Source organism: Coregonus clupeaformis, chromosome 11, assembly GCF_020615455.1.
Source record: "Coregonus clupeaformis isolate EN_2021a chromosome 11, ASM2061545v1, whole genome shotgun sequence".
NCBI lineage: Eukaryota > Metazoa > Chordata > Actinopteri > Salmoniformes > Salmonidae > Coregonus > Coregonus clupeaformis.
The window spans coordinates 34,006,752-34,022,227 of NC_059202.1; the positions used below are offsets into that span (position 1 = coordinate 34,006,752).

At 45.7% G+C, this 15,476-nt stretch overlaps 1 protein-coding gene across 7 annotated transcripts in view; it reads left to right on the forward strand.

The window, feature by feature from the left end:
- LOC121576830 (unconventional myosin-IXb-like) overlaps nt 1-15,476 on the forward strand; it is a 125,880-nt gene that overhangs the window by 37,446 nt on the left and 72,958 nt on the right. For all 7 annotated transcript variants that reach the window (XM_045223511.1, XM_045223513.1, XM_045223514.1 and 4 more), the window contains exons 3-6: nt 10,755-10,849; nt 13,459-13,521; nt 14,406-14,505; nt 15,330-15,430. In XM_045223511.1, the coding sequence (XP_045079446.1) occupies nt 10,755-10,849; nt 13,459-13,521; nt 14,406-14,505; nt 15,330-15,430 (359 nt within the window). The remainder of the gene's footprint in view (nt 1-10,754; nt 10,850-13,458; nt 13,522-14,405; nt 14,506-15,329; nt 15,431-15,476) is intronic.

Sequence of the window (15,476 nt, forward strand, 5' to 3'; positions counted from 1 at the left end):
GGGACTTTAATGCAGGCAAACTTAAATCCGTTTTACCTCATTTCTACCAACATATCACATGTGCAACCAGAGGGGAAAAAAACGCTAGACCACCTTTACTCCACACACAGAGGTGCATACAAAGCTCTCCCTCGCCCTCCATTTGGAAAAATCTGACCATAATTCAATCCTCCTGATTCCTCCTTACAAGCAAAAACTAAAGCAGGAAGTACCAGTGACTCGCTCAATAAGGAAGTGGTCAGATGACACGGATGCTACGCTACAGTACTGTTTTGCTAGCACAGACTGGAATATGTTCCGGGATTCATCCAATGGCATTGAGGAGTATACCACATCAGTCACCGGCTTCATCAATAAGTGCATCGACGATGTCGTCCCCACAGTGACCGTACGTACATATCCCAACCAGAAGCCATGGATTACAGGCAACATCGGCACCGAGCTAAAGGCTAGAGCTGCCGCTTTCAAGGAGCTGGACACTAATCCGGACGCTTATAAGAAATCCCGCTATGCCCTCAGACGAACCATCAAACATGCAAAGTGTCAATACAGGACTAAGATTGAATCCTACTACACCGGCTCTGACGCTCGTCGGATATGGCAGGGCTTGCAAACTATTACAGACTACAAAGGGAAACCCAGCCGCGAGCTGCCCAGTGACGCGAGCCTACCAGATGAGGTAAATGCCTTTTTATGCTCGCTTCGAGGTAAGCAACACTGAAGCATGCATGAGAGCACCAGCTTTACCGGATGACTGTGTGATCACACTCTCCGTAGCCGATGTGAGCAAGACCTTTAAACAGGTCAACATTCACAAGGCCGCGGATTACCAGGACGTGTACTCAGGGCATGCGCGGACCAACTGGCAAGTGTCTTCACTGACATTTTCAACCTCTCCCTGACCGAGTCTGTAATATCAACATGTTTAAATGACTACCGCCCCGTAGCACTCACATCGGTAGGCATGAAGTGCTTTGAAAGGCTGGTCATGACTCACATCAACACCATCACCCCGGAAACCCTAGACCCACTCCAATTTGCATACAGCCCCAACAGATCCACAGATGACGCAATCTCAATCGCACTCCACACTGCCCGTTCCCACCTTGACAAAAGGAACACCTATGTAACAATGCTGTACATTGACTACAGCTCAGCGTTCAACACCATAGTGACCCTGGGACTCAACACCTCCCTCTGCAACTGGATCCTGGACTTCCTGACGGGTCGCCCCCAGGTGGTAAGGGTAGGCAACCACACATCTACCACACTGATCCTCAACACGGGGGCCCCTCAGGGGTGCGTGTTTAGTCCCCTCCTGTACTCCCTGTTCACACACGACTCCAACACCATCATTAAGTTTGCTGACGACACAACAGTGGTAGGCCTGATCACCGACAACGATGAGACAGCCTATAGGGAGGAGGTCCGAGACCTGGCAGTGGGGTGCCAGGACAACAACGTCTCCTTCAACGTGAGCAAGACAAATGTATTCAAAATAAAAACCGAATACATTATTTACATAAGTATTCAGACCCTTTGCTATGAGTCTTGAAATTGAGCTCAGGTGCATCCTGTTTCCTTTGATCATCCTTGAGATGTTTCTACATCTTGACTGGAGACCACCTGTGGTAAATTGAATTGATTGGACATGATTTGGAAAGGCACACACCTGTCTATATAAGGTCCCACAGTTGAAAGTGCATGTCAGAGCAAAACCAAGCCATGAGGTCAAAGCAATTGTCCGTAGAGCTCCGAGACAGGATTGTGTCGAGGCATAGATCTGGGGAAGGTTACCAAAACATTTATGCAGCAGTGAAGGCCCCCAAGAACACAGTGGCCTCCATCATTCTTAAATGGAAGAAGTTTGAAACCACCAAGACTCTTCCTAGAGCTGGGCGCCTGGCCGAACTGAGCAATCGGGAGAGAAGGGCCTTGGTCATGGAGGTCACCAAGAACCCGATGGTCACTCTGACAGAGTTCCTCTGTGGAGATGGGAGAACCTTCTAGAATGACAACCATCTCTGCAGCACTCCACCAGTCAGGCATTTTATGGTAGATTGGCCAGACGGAAGCCACTCCTCAGTAAAAGGCACATGACAGCCCGCTTGGAGTTTGCCAAAAGGCACATAAAGGACTCTCAGACCATGAGGAACAAGATTCTCTGGTCTGATGAAACCAAGATTGAACTCTTTGGCCTGAATGTCAAACGTCATGTCTGGAGGAAACCTGGCACCATCCCTACGGTGAAGCATGGTGGTGGAAGCATGGTGGTTGCAGCATCATGCTGTGGGGAACTTTTTCAGCGGCAGGGGCTGGGAGACTAGTCGGGATCGAGGGAAAGATGAACAGAGCAAAGTACAGAGAGATCCTTGATGAAAACCTGCTCCAGAGAGCTCAGGACCTCAGACTGGGGGTGAAGGTTCACATTCCAACAGGACAACGACCCGAGGCACACAGCCAAGACAACGCAAGAGTGGCTTCGGGACAAGTCTCTGAATGTCCTTGAGTGGCCCAGCCAGAGCCCGGACTTGAACCCGATTGTACATCTCTGGAGATACCTGAAAATAGCTGTGCAGCGACGCTCCCCATCCAACCTGACAGAGCTTGAGAGGATTGCAGAGAAGAATGGTAGAAACTCCCCAAATACAGGTGTGCTAAGCTTGTAGCGTCATACCCAAGAAGACCCGAGGCTGTAGTCACTGCCAAAGGTGCTTCAACAAAGTACTGAGTAAAGGGTCGGAATACTTTTATATAAATGTGATATTTCTGTTTGCAAAAGTTTCTAAAAACCTGTTTTTGCTTTGTCATTATGGGGTATTGTGTGTAGATTGGTGAGGGGAAAAAACAATTTTATCCATTTTAGAATAAGGCTGTAACGTAACAAAGTGTGGAAAAAGTCAAGGGGTCTGAATACTTTCCGAATGCAGTGTATATGGATGATTTATAAAGCCAGGCCCATTTAACAGTTAGGCTATTGATTATAGACCTAATGAAGTTGGGGTTTCCTCTCCTCACTTTTCTTAGACAATTAAGGCATGTGCAGTTTTCTCGTCTCCTAACTCCACTGCTGCCTCCACCACATTGCTCTCAACACTGATATGCTGGTAAACTTTGCTATTATGCACATAGCAACATGGTGTCGGAAAAGGCGCCAATTCAGCTGATGTGTTTCAGAACTGTGGACAGCTACCGCTATCCAACGTGGGAGAAACACATTTGTTATTAAATAATATTATTTTTATTAGTGTTGCTCCATTGTTCTTATGTAATATAACCATATACATTTTCAGTAGCACATGTCTTAGAGTGATGGACTGTGCCATCCCCACGGTCTCCACAATGGATTAGTCCACTCAGACAGTACACCATGAACGTTATATTTCTTTTTTTGCTACTGCTCAACTAAAGAGATCTCGGTCGACCAGTCGACTGCATGGGGTCTGCCATAATTTCTTCACACAACTGGTTATACCGGTTTCTCTGCAGTTCTCCTGTGTTTTTCCCTCGTGCTTTGAATGGCTGTTTTCGGCAGGTCCCTCCTGTTACAAAAAAAGTATGCGATACAGCAAGATATGTTTCACGGCTGCTTTTCTTTGATTCGGGTGTTGTGTTCTCTAACTGCAGGGCTAAGACTTGAACATTGCAACGGTAGTAGAGCGTTTCATCATACTTTTGACGCGCTGAGTAGTCGAATGAAGGTTTGCTTTACTGAGAAGACTCACAGGGTGATTATCAGTACACGCCATCTCTAGATCTTCCAGTCAAGTCTTAACAGTATGCTGCCCACACTGTTCTCATGGTACTCCAGTATTATTAGCCTAGACTATCAGATAAAAGCTGTTATCTTTACTCTCTCTCTGTGCATGAAGGTTGTGCATTACATTTTTTCTATAGCCTAGTATATGTGACATCTTTTTGGATAGTGCACATTGGTTGGTTTATTGATTGATTGGCTGATGTGCCTACCCAGCAGAAAGCCCAGAGTTAAGCCAGGATTTAAAGGGATACTTTGGGATTTTGGCAATGAAGCCCTTTATCCACTTCCCCAGATTCAGATTAACTCATGGATACCATTTTTATGTCTCTAGTATGAAAGTTAAAAGGTAGTTTCACATGCCAATGCTAACTAGCATGCTAGCAGTTACCATAGACTTCCAGTCATTGTGCTAACGCTAGTTAGCAACTTCCTTCAAACTGCATGCACAGAAAATAGTATCCAAGAGTTCGTCTGACTCTGGGGAAGTAGATAAAGGGCTTCATTGCCAAAATCCTGAAGTATCCTTTTAACCCCTACCTTGTACCTTCAGCACCCAGAAGCCCATAGTAGTGATTCTGAGCCAGTCTAACCAACCTCATGCCACACACAGTCTCTCAGCCCGCAGACAGGAACCTCCTGTCAGTCAGATCTAACAGCAGACTCCAACAGGAAGCAGCAGTTTGATGCTACAGGAAGAGCTAGCTGCAGGAGCCTCCCCTCGCAATTGGCCAATCGGCCCACTAGAGGTGTCAACAGACGCCGCATTGTTGCTCAGGAAGTCTAGCGCCCATTCTGTGCGGCTATTGTTTATCTCCCAGCCTGCCTGCGTTTCTACTCTTCGCTGGCTATATATACCCAGACTGGGTGCCCGATGGCACTACAGTGCTGACACACAACAATGGCCTGAGCTCCTGCAATACCAATCCTTTTGTTTTGGCCATTCATCAGCAGCTACTTAGCAATTTGTCAGTCACCTACTGTGAGCTATGCTACATCAAATTAGCTTAGGTCTCAAGGGATGTGATCGTTTGCTCATATTTTAGGTCATATTTTGCCCCCTGTTTTAAATCTTTACATTCTTGCGAAGCTCACTAGTTGTCTCTGTTCACCGGCTAGGAACATAAGTGTCAGTGTCTTATTTTCCAAGTAACCAGCACAGGTTCTCATGTAACAGGCCAGCCAAGTTGTACAGTTTTCATGGCATTGACCACAGCCTGTATCTTGATGGGTCCTTGCTATCAGGGATCCTTGGGACGTCCCTACCCCCAATTGAAGTTTACATTTAAAATGGTTAAGGTAAGGGTTATGGTTAAGGTTAGGGTTTAGGGTAGGGACGTCCCAAGGATACCGGATAGCACTAACATATCTTGATGTGGTTCCCTGGGTGTGGCTCCTTGAAATGGGACCAGTCTGGTGAGCCATGGCATTGGAGCGAGACTCCCTGAAGCCCTGACTGGCTGCAGTACACAGGATATTGTACTAATATGTGGCTGTCCATCCTCTGACTGCAGCAGAGCAGATGCATATTGAAGCAATTTAACCAGAGACCTCTCCAATCAAATCTCTTTATTCTTTCCACTGAGCTGACATTCAACCCCTTTTGTTTATTTTCCAGTCAAGACAAATGAGTGCAGCTTGATTACTCAGGCCTGTTGAAATGTGTTTATCTGAGATGGGGCTGTCAATTCTTTCCACCAAATTCTGTATTTTCAGCTATTTGAAGCTGGGGTACAAAACTGAAAGTAAAAGGAGAAGGGGCTAGCTGCATCCCATTATGACGACCGGAGTATGGGCGAGTGGGTGTGTCGAAAGGAAAATAATGGGCTTTGGAAAGGAGTGGGTGTGTCGAAAGCGCTCTGCTATAGGTTAGACCAGGGGTGTCAAACGTCCGGCCCGCGGGCCGGATCAGGCCCGCAAACAGGTTTAATCCGGCCCGCGAGATTATTTTGTAAAGTATAAAAATGTGCTGCAATTTTTCAATAAAATAAACCGCTGTTCCAATTGCGTCCACTGGATGGCGCAATAGCAATTTTGTTAAGCAAACTGTTTATACCGGGGCAGAGCAAGTAGGTCAAGCAAGTGCAGCCAGTCCGGATGAGCTACTTTGTTTTGCCAGCGATTATTATTACGGCTTCTACTTTTAACATTATGTGCTTTGGCACCCTCATTGCCCCAATATGTCTCTATCAAAAAAGAGAAAAGTGGACGCAGTGTTCCAAGAAAAATGGTCATCCTCCTATTTATTCACGGAATTGAATGGGAAAGCTGTATGTTTTGTGTGTTCACAGCATGTTGCAGTGCTGAAAGAATATAACCTTCGTCGCCACTATGTGAGTCTTCATGCCGACAAATATGACAACTTTCAAGGACAGCGGAGAAGAGAGAAGGTGAATGAACTGTTGGCGGGTCTGAAGAAACAGCAGTCTGTGTTTACTCACAGCCGAGACATCCGTGACGCTGCAGTGAAAGCTAGCTACCTCATTGCTAATGAAATCGCAGTGGCTTCAAAACCATTTAGTGAGGGTGAATTTGTAAAAACATGCATGATGAAGGCAGCGGAGATTGTGTGCCCTGAAAAGCGCCAGGCTTTTGCAAATATCAGCCTGACAAGAAAGATTTCCGATCTTTCAGTGGATTTGGACAGCCAGTTGAAGCAAAAAGTAAAGTAATTTATTGCGTTTTCGGTTGCAATTGATGAAAGCACGGACATTACAGATGTTGCACAACTGGCCATTTTCATCCGCGGAGTTGATGACACATTGACCGTCACCGAGGAGTTCGTGGAGTTGGTGCCGATGACAGATACAACGACAGCAGCTGATATTTTCACCGCACTCGTCGGCGCGCTGGACAGGGTCGGAGTGGACTGGTCCCGCGCTGTCAGCCTGGCTACAGATGGTGCGCCCTCAATGATCTGGAAAAAAGCAGGCGTTGTGACAAAGTTCAGAGAGAAAGTGCAATCTGCAAATGGAGGACGTGATTTTTGGACTTTTCACTGTATTTTGCACCAGGAGGCTTTGTGTTGCAAGTCATTAAAGATGGATAACGTCATGAAGGTGGTCATCCAAACTGTTAATTTCATCCAATCCAGAAGCCTGAATCACCGTCAGTTTGACAGCCTTCTCAGAGAGAAAGACCACATCTATGGCCTGCCATACCACACTGAGGTAAGATGGTTAAGCCGAGGTGCTGTGCTGAGGCGTTTCTTTGATTTACGAGAAGAAATTGAACAGTTCATGGAAGAAAAGGGCAAACCAGTGTTAGAATTTCATTCCGCAGAATGGATGCAGGACCTTGCATTTATGGTGGATGTTATAGAGCACCTGAATAACTTGAACAAACAGCTGCAAGGGCGCAACAAAGTTGTCACGCAGTATTATGACAGCATACGTTCTTTCAAGTTGAAGCTGTCATTGTGGGAGACGCAACTCGCCGGTGGTGATGCAGCTCACTTCCCATGTCTGAAAAATGTGTGCGCAACCCAACATGTGGCAGACATGAAGCGGTTCAAAGATAAAATAACGGGACTGTTACGGTAGTTTGTGCAACGCTTTCAGATTTTTGGTGAACTAGAGAAAGACTTCAACGTTTTTTGCTCGCCATTCACCGTGAATCCCTCTGATCTGCCCGTCAGCATCCAACTTGAAATAATAGACTTGCAGTGTGACTCGGATTTGAAGGGCAAATTTGCCGCAGCTGGCTTGGACACATTTTATCAGAATCTCTTGCCAGGTTACCCCAACTTGACAGCCCTCGCTGCAAAACTGTTGTGCATGTTTGGAACCACATATCTTTGTGAGCAAGTTTTCTCTGTAATGAGCATAAATAAAACAAAGCTGTGCTCAAGGCTCACGCACGAGCACTTGAATCACATCCTGAAGTTGGCTGCCACTCAGGATGTGACGCCTAATATTGATGCGCTGGTGAAAGCTAAAAGATGCCAGGTATCAGGAGTCAAATAAACTATGCAACCCCACTTAAAGTGCTGCATGAGACACCCTGATATAGTTATGTGATCTGTGATATACTTCTGTGAATCACTGAGGCATTGTGTTCTTTTTCTTTAGAATTTTCAAATAAACTTGAAGTGTTTTATGATTAATAGTGATGTTGTGCTTGTACTATTTTGGACACACTGTCCTCAGGCTCCAGCTTTATGTTTTATGTTGATCGTATTAAAACAAAGAAAACAATCTGAAGTTGTTGTTTTTAAGTTATATATACCATGATTTTACCGGTCCGGCCCACTTGGGAATAGATTTTCCTCCATGTGGCCCCTGAGCTAAAATGAGTTTGACACCCCTGGGTTAGACGGTTGTGATTAAGCTGTGGGTTTTTTTTCTTCGGTTTCTTACTGTGCAACTACCGTACATTGGGCTACGAGCAAGAGTTTGGACTTCTGTTTTTAAGCCAGAGGGTGAGTCTGAGTCTTATTTCACTGTTAGTTTTACACAAGTAATTTTACATTTTTCAGTTGTAAAACTGACAATGTTTTATTTAAGTATTGATGATGGGTATACTGTTGCTTCATGCCTTATGTATCAAGGTGAAATCTAGATCGTTATCTATATTAGTTATTTCTTGTGTAGGCTGCTTTCCTACTTGAAATAAAATAATGGGAGAGAAAAAATGTGCCATGTTAGCTACCGGCGGCGACACAACCATGATACCCAGTAGGAAGCACTTCAAGTCGGCAGGCATAACACCGGAGCACTGGTCGCCGGCTTAATATCGACTCATAGTGCAGCCCAATCAGCCAGGCAAAACAGTCTTGAGTGGCAACAAATCTGCCCAGTTAGCTGATTGGCTTTCCATACACCCACTCCTTTCGACATACCCACTCACTCATACTCCGGTCGCCATATTGGGCTGCAGCTACCCATACTTGAGTAAAAGACGCAAAAATAAAACTTAAGAATGGGAAGCATAGAAATAGCATACATAGAACAGATCTACCACTTCTTAGACTTGCTTTCAATGAGAATGACAGATCTATAACCCACATTTCTTTGTGAATTTTGTTGGGTCGCCCCAAAAAGTTACATATTACAGGTTTAATGATGGGAGGCTCAGTTGAGTTGTGCCTGGAGTCCTTTGTCTGCTTAGCCATGTAGATGACCTGCAGCAAGGCGAAGCATAAAGGAAAAGTTGTGCAGTTATATCTAACTATCATGTGAATGTCCCACAGCATCTCTGACCGTCAATCAGATTGGCCTTGTAATTTATAGTACCACTGGTGTTTTGCTCTTATTCTTGTGAGTACTGTTGTTTGTTGTGTTGTTCCAGTATTGGTGCTATCACATCAGCCTACAGTTATAGATTATGCAGATAAAGCCTGATTTGTTACTTACGATGTGTTTCCAATTAATATATTGTGCATGTAGCCAAGTGGTTGAGAGGTGTCAGAGCCTGGCAGTGATACTGGGAAACAAATGGCAGTAATTTAAACGAAGGATCCTTCTACTGAGGTGCCTATCTGTGCAATAACAATGAAGGCTATGATTAGTAAGGAGAACTGGTTGGAGTCTGAGGCAGCCAACTGAGGGACTGAATGGGGATCTAGGCCCTTGGAAATATACAGGGGGTTTGGCTGCCAGGGAACACAAGAGAAAGGAGCCAGTCAAGACAGGCAAAGACGTCATGATCACACACACACACACTCACACACACACACACATCCTTTATTTCACTATGCAGACTCGTTTCCGTAGACTCTGCTTGGTTAGCCAAGCCGTTAAGCCACTTCCTCATACCTGATGTGCCTCGCAACCAATCAGAAAGGGTTATGGCTAGCAACCAATCACAAAGGCTGCAGAGCGGTATGTTTCAATGTGAATGATGCTGTGAGCCTGTGACATGTTTAGCATTTCCTCCACGGCAGAGAGGCAGAGCGCAGGGGAATGTTCCCAGGGTCTGCTAGCCTTCACCCTGGGACAACCGTTTGACAACACTGGGCAGTCAATGCCAGCTGACAGTGTCTTATCCTGGCCCAGTGTCAATGTTATCGCCCCCTCAGTAAACAACGCTCACACACTAGCATGTACACATTCTCCTGAGGTGAGCCCCAGCTCTGGGAAGGAGGAGTCTAAATGTTACAACAGGTCCATGTTAAACCACATATTTCGTCCACGGATGATGATGTTTCAGCCAGGCTTTTCAGTCTTTTCTCCTCAGTCAACTCCTGTCTCTCTTACTCTGACATTTACCTCGCATTATGAAGTTATTTTCATAAAATGTAACCTTTTTTCTGAGCCCTCAAAAATGTATTCCGTTTACGATTCTTCAAGCAGCACTCATCCTGGAGGTTAAGTTGATATAGTGAGTGTAAATCTGCTCATGGATTGAGAACACAAAGAGCACTAGGTAAAGAGAGAGTAATACCAGGACAGCCATTCTAGGAACAGTGGAAATAGGTCAACAGTTCACTGTAAGGATTCTTAATCAGACCCCCTCTGTGTGGCCCCCCACCCCTTAAATCAGCTCAACCACCAATGTATCAAATTCTGACTGCAACTGGTGCTCCCCGCAGGATGTGGCTCCTATTTAAGATGTACAGAGTCAACTTCTCCTGTGGCTGCCTTTTGTGTGTGTGTGTGAGAACAGGGCTGTCCATTCAGACTGGTGGCAGGGCTGGGTGTGTACCCCTGGCTGGGGTTGGCTGTAGCCTGAGGGAGACTAGTTCTCTGGACCTAACACAGGCCCCCCATACCCCCATCAATCATACTGGCCTAGTGTCACCCCCTGGACTTCTGCAAGAGAGTAGAAAGGAGGGGGGAGGTTAGGGGAGGATAGAGGCAGGGAGAGAAATAATACTTTAACTATTTGACATAATATGACACTTGAAATGTCTTTATTCTTTTGGAACTTTTGTGAGTGTAATGTTTACTCTACATTTTTTGTTGTTTATTTCACTTTTGTTTATTATCTATTTCACTTGCTTTAGCAATGTAAACATATGTTTCCCATGCTAATAAAGCCCCCCCCTATCTACTAGGCGTTTGGGAATGCCAAGACGGCCCACAACAACAACTCCAGCCGCTTTGGGAAGTTCATCCAGGTCAACTACCTGGAGAGTGGGGTGGTGAGAGGGTGAGTACTTACCACTGGCCCACACTGTGTGTTGTGATGACACACTCAATCCTCCTGTCCGACTTACCCTGTAAACACACACTCCATCCCTGGTGGATGTTCCTGAGTGTGTGTTTGCATGTAACGCTTTAAACACACACACACAGACACACAGAAACCTCCATGAGACTGCAGACAGCCACTGTTACTTCCATCATACCATACAAGGCTATTGAGAAGCACTGTAGTGTGTTTGTTTCTGTTGTGATTCCTCTTTGAGGCCTGCAGCCCCAACCACGTTACTGCACAGCCTCCTTCCTCTCTCTGCCTGCAGTCTCTCTGGTTACTGCCTGCAGTCTCATTGGTTAATGCCTGCATCACATGCCCTGTCATTTCCTCTCTAACAGAGGAAGAGAGCGCTTATCGTAAAGTTTAATAAAGCGTCAATATCAAAATGAAACATGAGTGACACTGGCTGCTGTTCGACATGAGCTTACTGTACTATACAGACAGCCATTGATTCCCAACCTGATTAGAAGGTCTTAAAACAGGGACTCATCATTTTATATTGAATTGCTTAGCTTGAGAGGGGAGAAAGTAATTGAATAAGAACTGTTGAAAGTTGCTGTTGAGACTTCAGTGGCTGAGCTGTGCTAGTGCTGGTTGAGCTTGTTATGCTTGTAGTAAAGTGACTGTCAATCAGAAGCCATTGATTACAGCAGGACAGTGCTGACATTCTGCTAAACAAAGGCTTGCTGTGTGCAGCAGAGAGTGGAGCAGCCAAGGCCGCTTTATAGAGGAGATTATTACCAAGGGAAACCCTGGGACTAGTGCTCAGCACTGCACTGGCAGGGTGTTTTCATTCACTACATTACACTCTGCCTGCCTGGCTGGTTACAGGGTCTCACTGGGATGGGAGATGGGCTGCATGTGGCATGGCTCCTTAGTTTAAGACTAGACTAGCGATAAAGTAAGATCCTCCGCCTATTTGTGTATCTGTCTCTTCGTGTGGCAGCTAGCCTAGAGTGGCAGGTAGCCTAGCGCTTAAGAGCATTGGGCCAGTAACCGAAAGGTCACTGGTTCGAATCCCCGAGCCGACTAGGTTCACTTAACCCTAATTGCTCCTGTAAGTTGCTCTGGATAAGAGCGTCTGCTAAATGACTAAAATGTAAAATGTGTGTGGTTGTATATGTCTCTATCTCCGTGTGTGTCTCTGTCTCTGTGTCCGACTCTGTCTCCGTGTGTGTATTTCTGTCTCTGTCTCTGTGTGTGTCTCTGTCTCCGTGTGTGTCTCTATCTCTATCTCCGTGTGTGTCTCTATCTCCGTGTGTGTCTCTATCACCGTGTGTGTCTATCTCCGTGTGTGTCTCTGTCTCCGTGTGTGTCTCTGTCTCCGTGTGTGTCTCTGTCTCCGTGTGTGTCTCTGTCTCTGTGTGTGTCTCTGTCTCTGTCTCTGTGTGTGTCTCTGTCTCTGTGTGTGTCTCTGTCTCTGTGTGTGTCTCTGTCTCTGTGTGTGTGTGTGTCTCTGTCTCTGTGTGTGTCTCTGTCTCTGTGTGTGTCTCTGTCTCTGTGTGTGTCTCTGTTTCTGTGTGTGTCTCTGTCTCTGTGTGTGTCTCTGTCTCTGTGTGTGTCTCTGTCTCTGTGTGTGTCTCTGTCTCTGTCTCCGTGTGTGTCTCTGTCTCCGTGTGTGTCTCTGTCTCCGTGTGTGTCTCTGTCTCTGTGTGTGTCTCTGTCTCTGTGTGTGTCTCTGTCTCCGTGTGTGTCTCTGTCTCTGTGTGTGTCTCTGTCTCTGTGTGTGTCTCTGTCTCTGTCTCCGTGTGTGTCTCTGTCTCTGTCTCCGTGTGTCTCTCTGTCTCTGTCTCTGTGTGTGTCTCTGTCTCTGTGTGTATCTCTGTCTCTGTGTGACGTGTGTGTCTCTGTGTGTGTCTCTGTCTCTGTGTGACGTGTGTGTCTCTGTCTCTGTCTCTGTGTGTGACTTGTGTATGGACTCCAGTATTTCCTGCCTGACACTGCTTTGCTTTCTATTAGATCAGTTCTCTATAGAGACACAAAGGGCCAGCTAGTGAAGTTTCCATGCCCAGCAAAGGGTACTGGGCTCCCTCCCTGCCTGAGCTTCCAGTGTTAAAATACACAGAGCAGCCATAGGCCCTCTATTCTTAGGGTGTCAACAAAGATTAGCTTACATGTTGTTTTTGTCATAGTCATGCCTATGTAAAAATGCAATTAGCTCTATGTTTAAACTGTTGATCATAGTGGCTGTGTTGTTGCACATTAACATGACCACGTCACTGTGTACACCAAACTGAGGCCGTCCATATCTGGACTCTTTGTTCAACTGTTTATTGTTCCACCGACCATCTGCTTATGATTCCCCTCCTCCTCAGTCACTACCACCCCACTTTCACTTATACAACCCCTACACATACAGACGCACACAGCCACAAACGCGCACGCACGCATACACACACACGAGACCCTCACCAGACACACTCCACAGCCAAGTGAAAGGACCAGACTATCTTCAGTGTCACTTAATTTATGTTCTCTCTCTCCCTCCTCTCGCTCTCTCTTTCGGTCTCTTTTGATTTCTCTCTATCTCTCTCCCTCCCCCCTCTTTCCCTCGTTCTCAGAGCCATCGTGGAGAAGTATCTCCTGGAGAAGTCTCGTCTGGTCTCCAGAGAGAATAACGAGAGGTAAAGGGCAACAGCAGGGGTCATAACCTTTGACCCCCAATGACCTGTGGAGGCCCTCTGTACAAACAGATGGAGCTTCCCCCGGGGTGCCTTTTGATAGTCGGAGAGAGACATGCCATGTCCAAGGGTGATTCTCAGACCTAGACACAGAGCTAACTTTCTACCCAGCCTGAATATGTGCCAAAGAGTTGTGATCAATATGGGAGATTATACTTATTTTTTTGATGAATACATATTTAATTGATAATTTATTTACCCGGGATAAGCACTGTAGTCCTACTATTTCTACTTCAAATGCCCTGGGTGGGGTTGGCATAGCCTGTACATAGAATTAACCATTGGACTATTATTCATGTTATTACTCACTAGGTATGTGTCAGAGAGTTCTAGTATTATATGATAATGGACTAGTCCTGTTGTTACTCGTATACCAACATGTCTGTTGAAATGAGCTTCTGTTTTCATCATGTCTGTCTGCCTGTGATGTCTGTGAGATTCTCAGAAGTAAACATGAGAACTCATAACGCCTGTGTGCTTCTGCAACAATGCAAGCCGACCGGCCGTCTGATAGCAAGACTGGAAAAACTGATAGCAGCATTCACGCTGATTACTAAACTGGCACGTTATATACACAGAGTCAATATTGGGTCAGGGAAACTAATACTACCACAGTGTTGACTTTTGATTCTCTTTATTCCAGCATTTTTAAAAAACATCACCTTTTAAATAACTTAATGATTTATTCACGCCAGTTAAAAATACATAACCTTCTGTCCACCAAATAACAGAAGCAAACAAATAAGAAACGCAAAAACCACATTGTATCCACTGACCAAGCACACCAAAGACAGCACGTGACGTTCCATTGTTCTGTCCCCCTTCAGGAACTACCATGTGTTTTACTATCTGCTGGTGGGAGCGTCAGAGGAGGAGCGCAAGGAGTTCAAACTGCTGCAGCCTGAAGATTACCTCTACCTCAAACAGGTACTGTGGACACACACACACACAGTTAAAATGTCAAATCTTATATGATTTTGCTTGTATAGTATGTTTATTTCCTCTATCCTAAGCAGTATATGCCTAGTTAATGTACACTCCCCCTGCAAGAAAGAACCACATCCCCATTAGCTAGTCCCTTAGGTGCCCTTGACGGATGTTCTGCTGTGTTCTCTTGTGTACATTACCTTAATTATCTTCCTCTACCGGATGCCCTTGACTACATACATTTAGAATACATTCCCTTGTACCCTGATTCTCATTATATTCATGGGTTGTGCGTGTCTTAATAATCTCTGTATTTGAACTGGCTCAAGGTAACATTCCCCGTCTGATTCAGTGTTAGTAAATCTGGTATGCGGAGTCATTGTCATGCAGTGAATGGCCTGCATATCATTTTACATTTGACATTTTAGTCATTTAGCAGACGCTCTTATCCAGAGCGACTTACAGTTAGTGAGTGCATACATTTTCATACTGGCCCCCCGTGGGAAACGAACCCACAACCCTGGTGTTGCAAGCGCCATGCTCTACCAACTGAGCTACACAGGGCTATGCTCTGTTCTCTGCACATATGTGCACTGCATGTTAATGAACCATTCTCTCTCTCTCTCTGTCTCTCTGTGTCTGTCTCTGTCTCTCTCTGTCTCTGTCTCTCTCTCGCTCTCTCTGTCTCTCTCTCGCTCTCTCTCTGTCTCTCTCTCGCTCTCTCTCTGTCTCTCTCTTTGTCTCTCTTGTTCTCCCCTTCCCCTCTCTCCCCATTCTGTCTTCTCCCTCTTCCTCTTCCTCCACCTCTCCCTCTCTCTCTGCAGCAAAACTTTAAGATAGAAGATGAGGAAGACCTGCATCATGACTTTGAGAGGCTGCAGCAGGCCATGGAGATGGTGGGCTTCCTGTCTGCCACTAAGAAACAGTGAGTGAACATGCCCTGGTCATGGGCCGTAAATCTACACCACTAG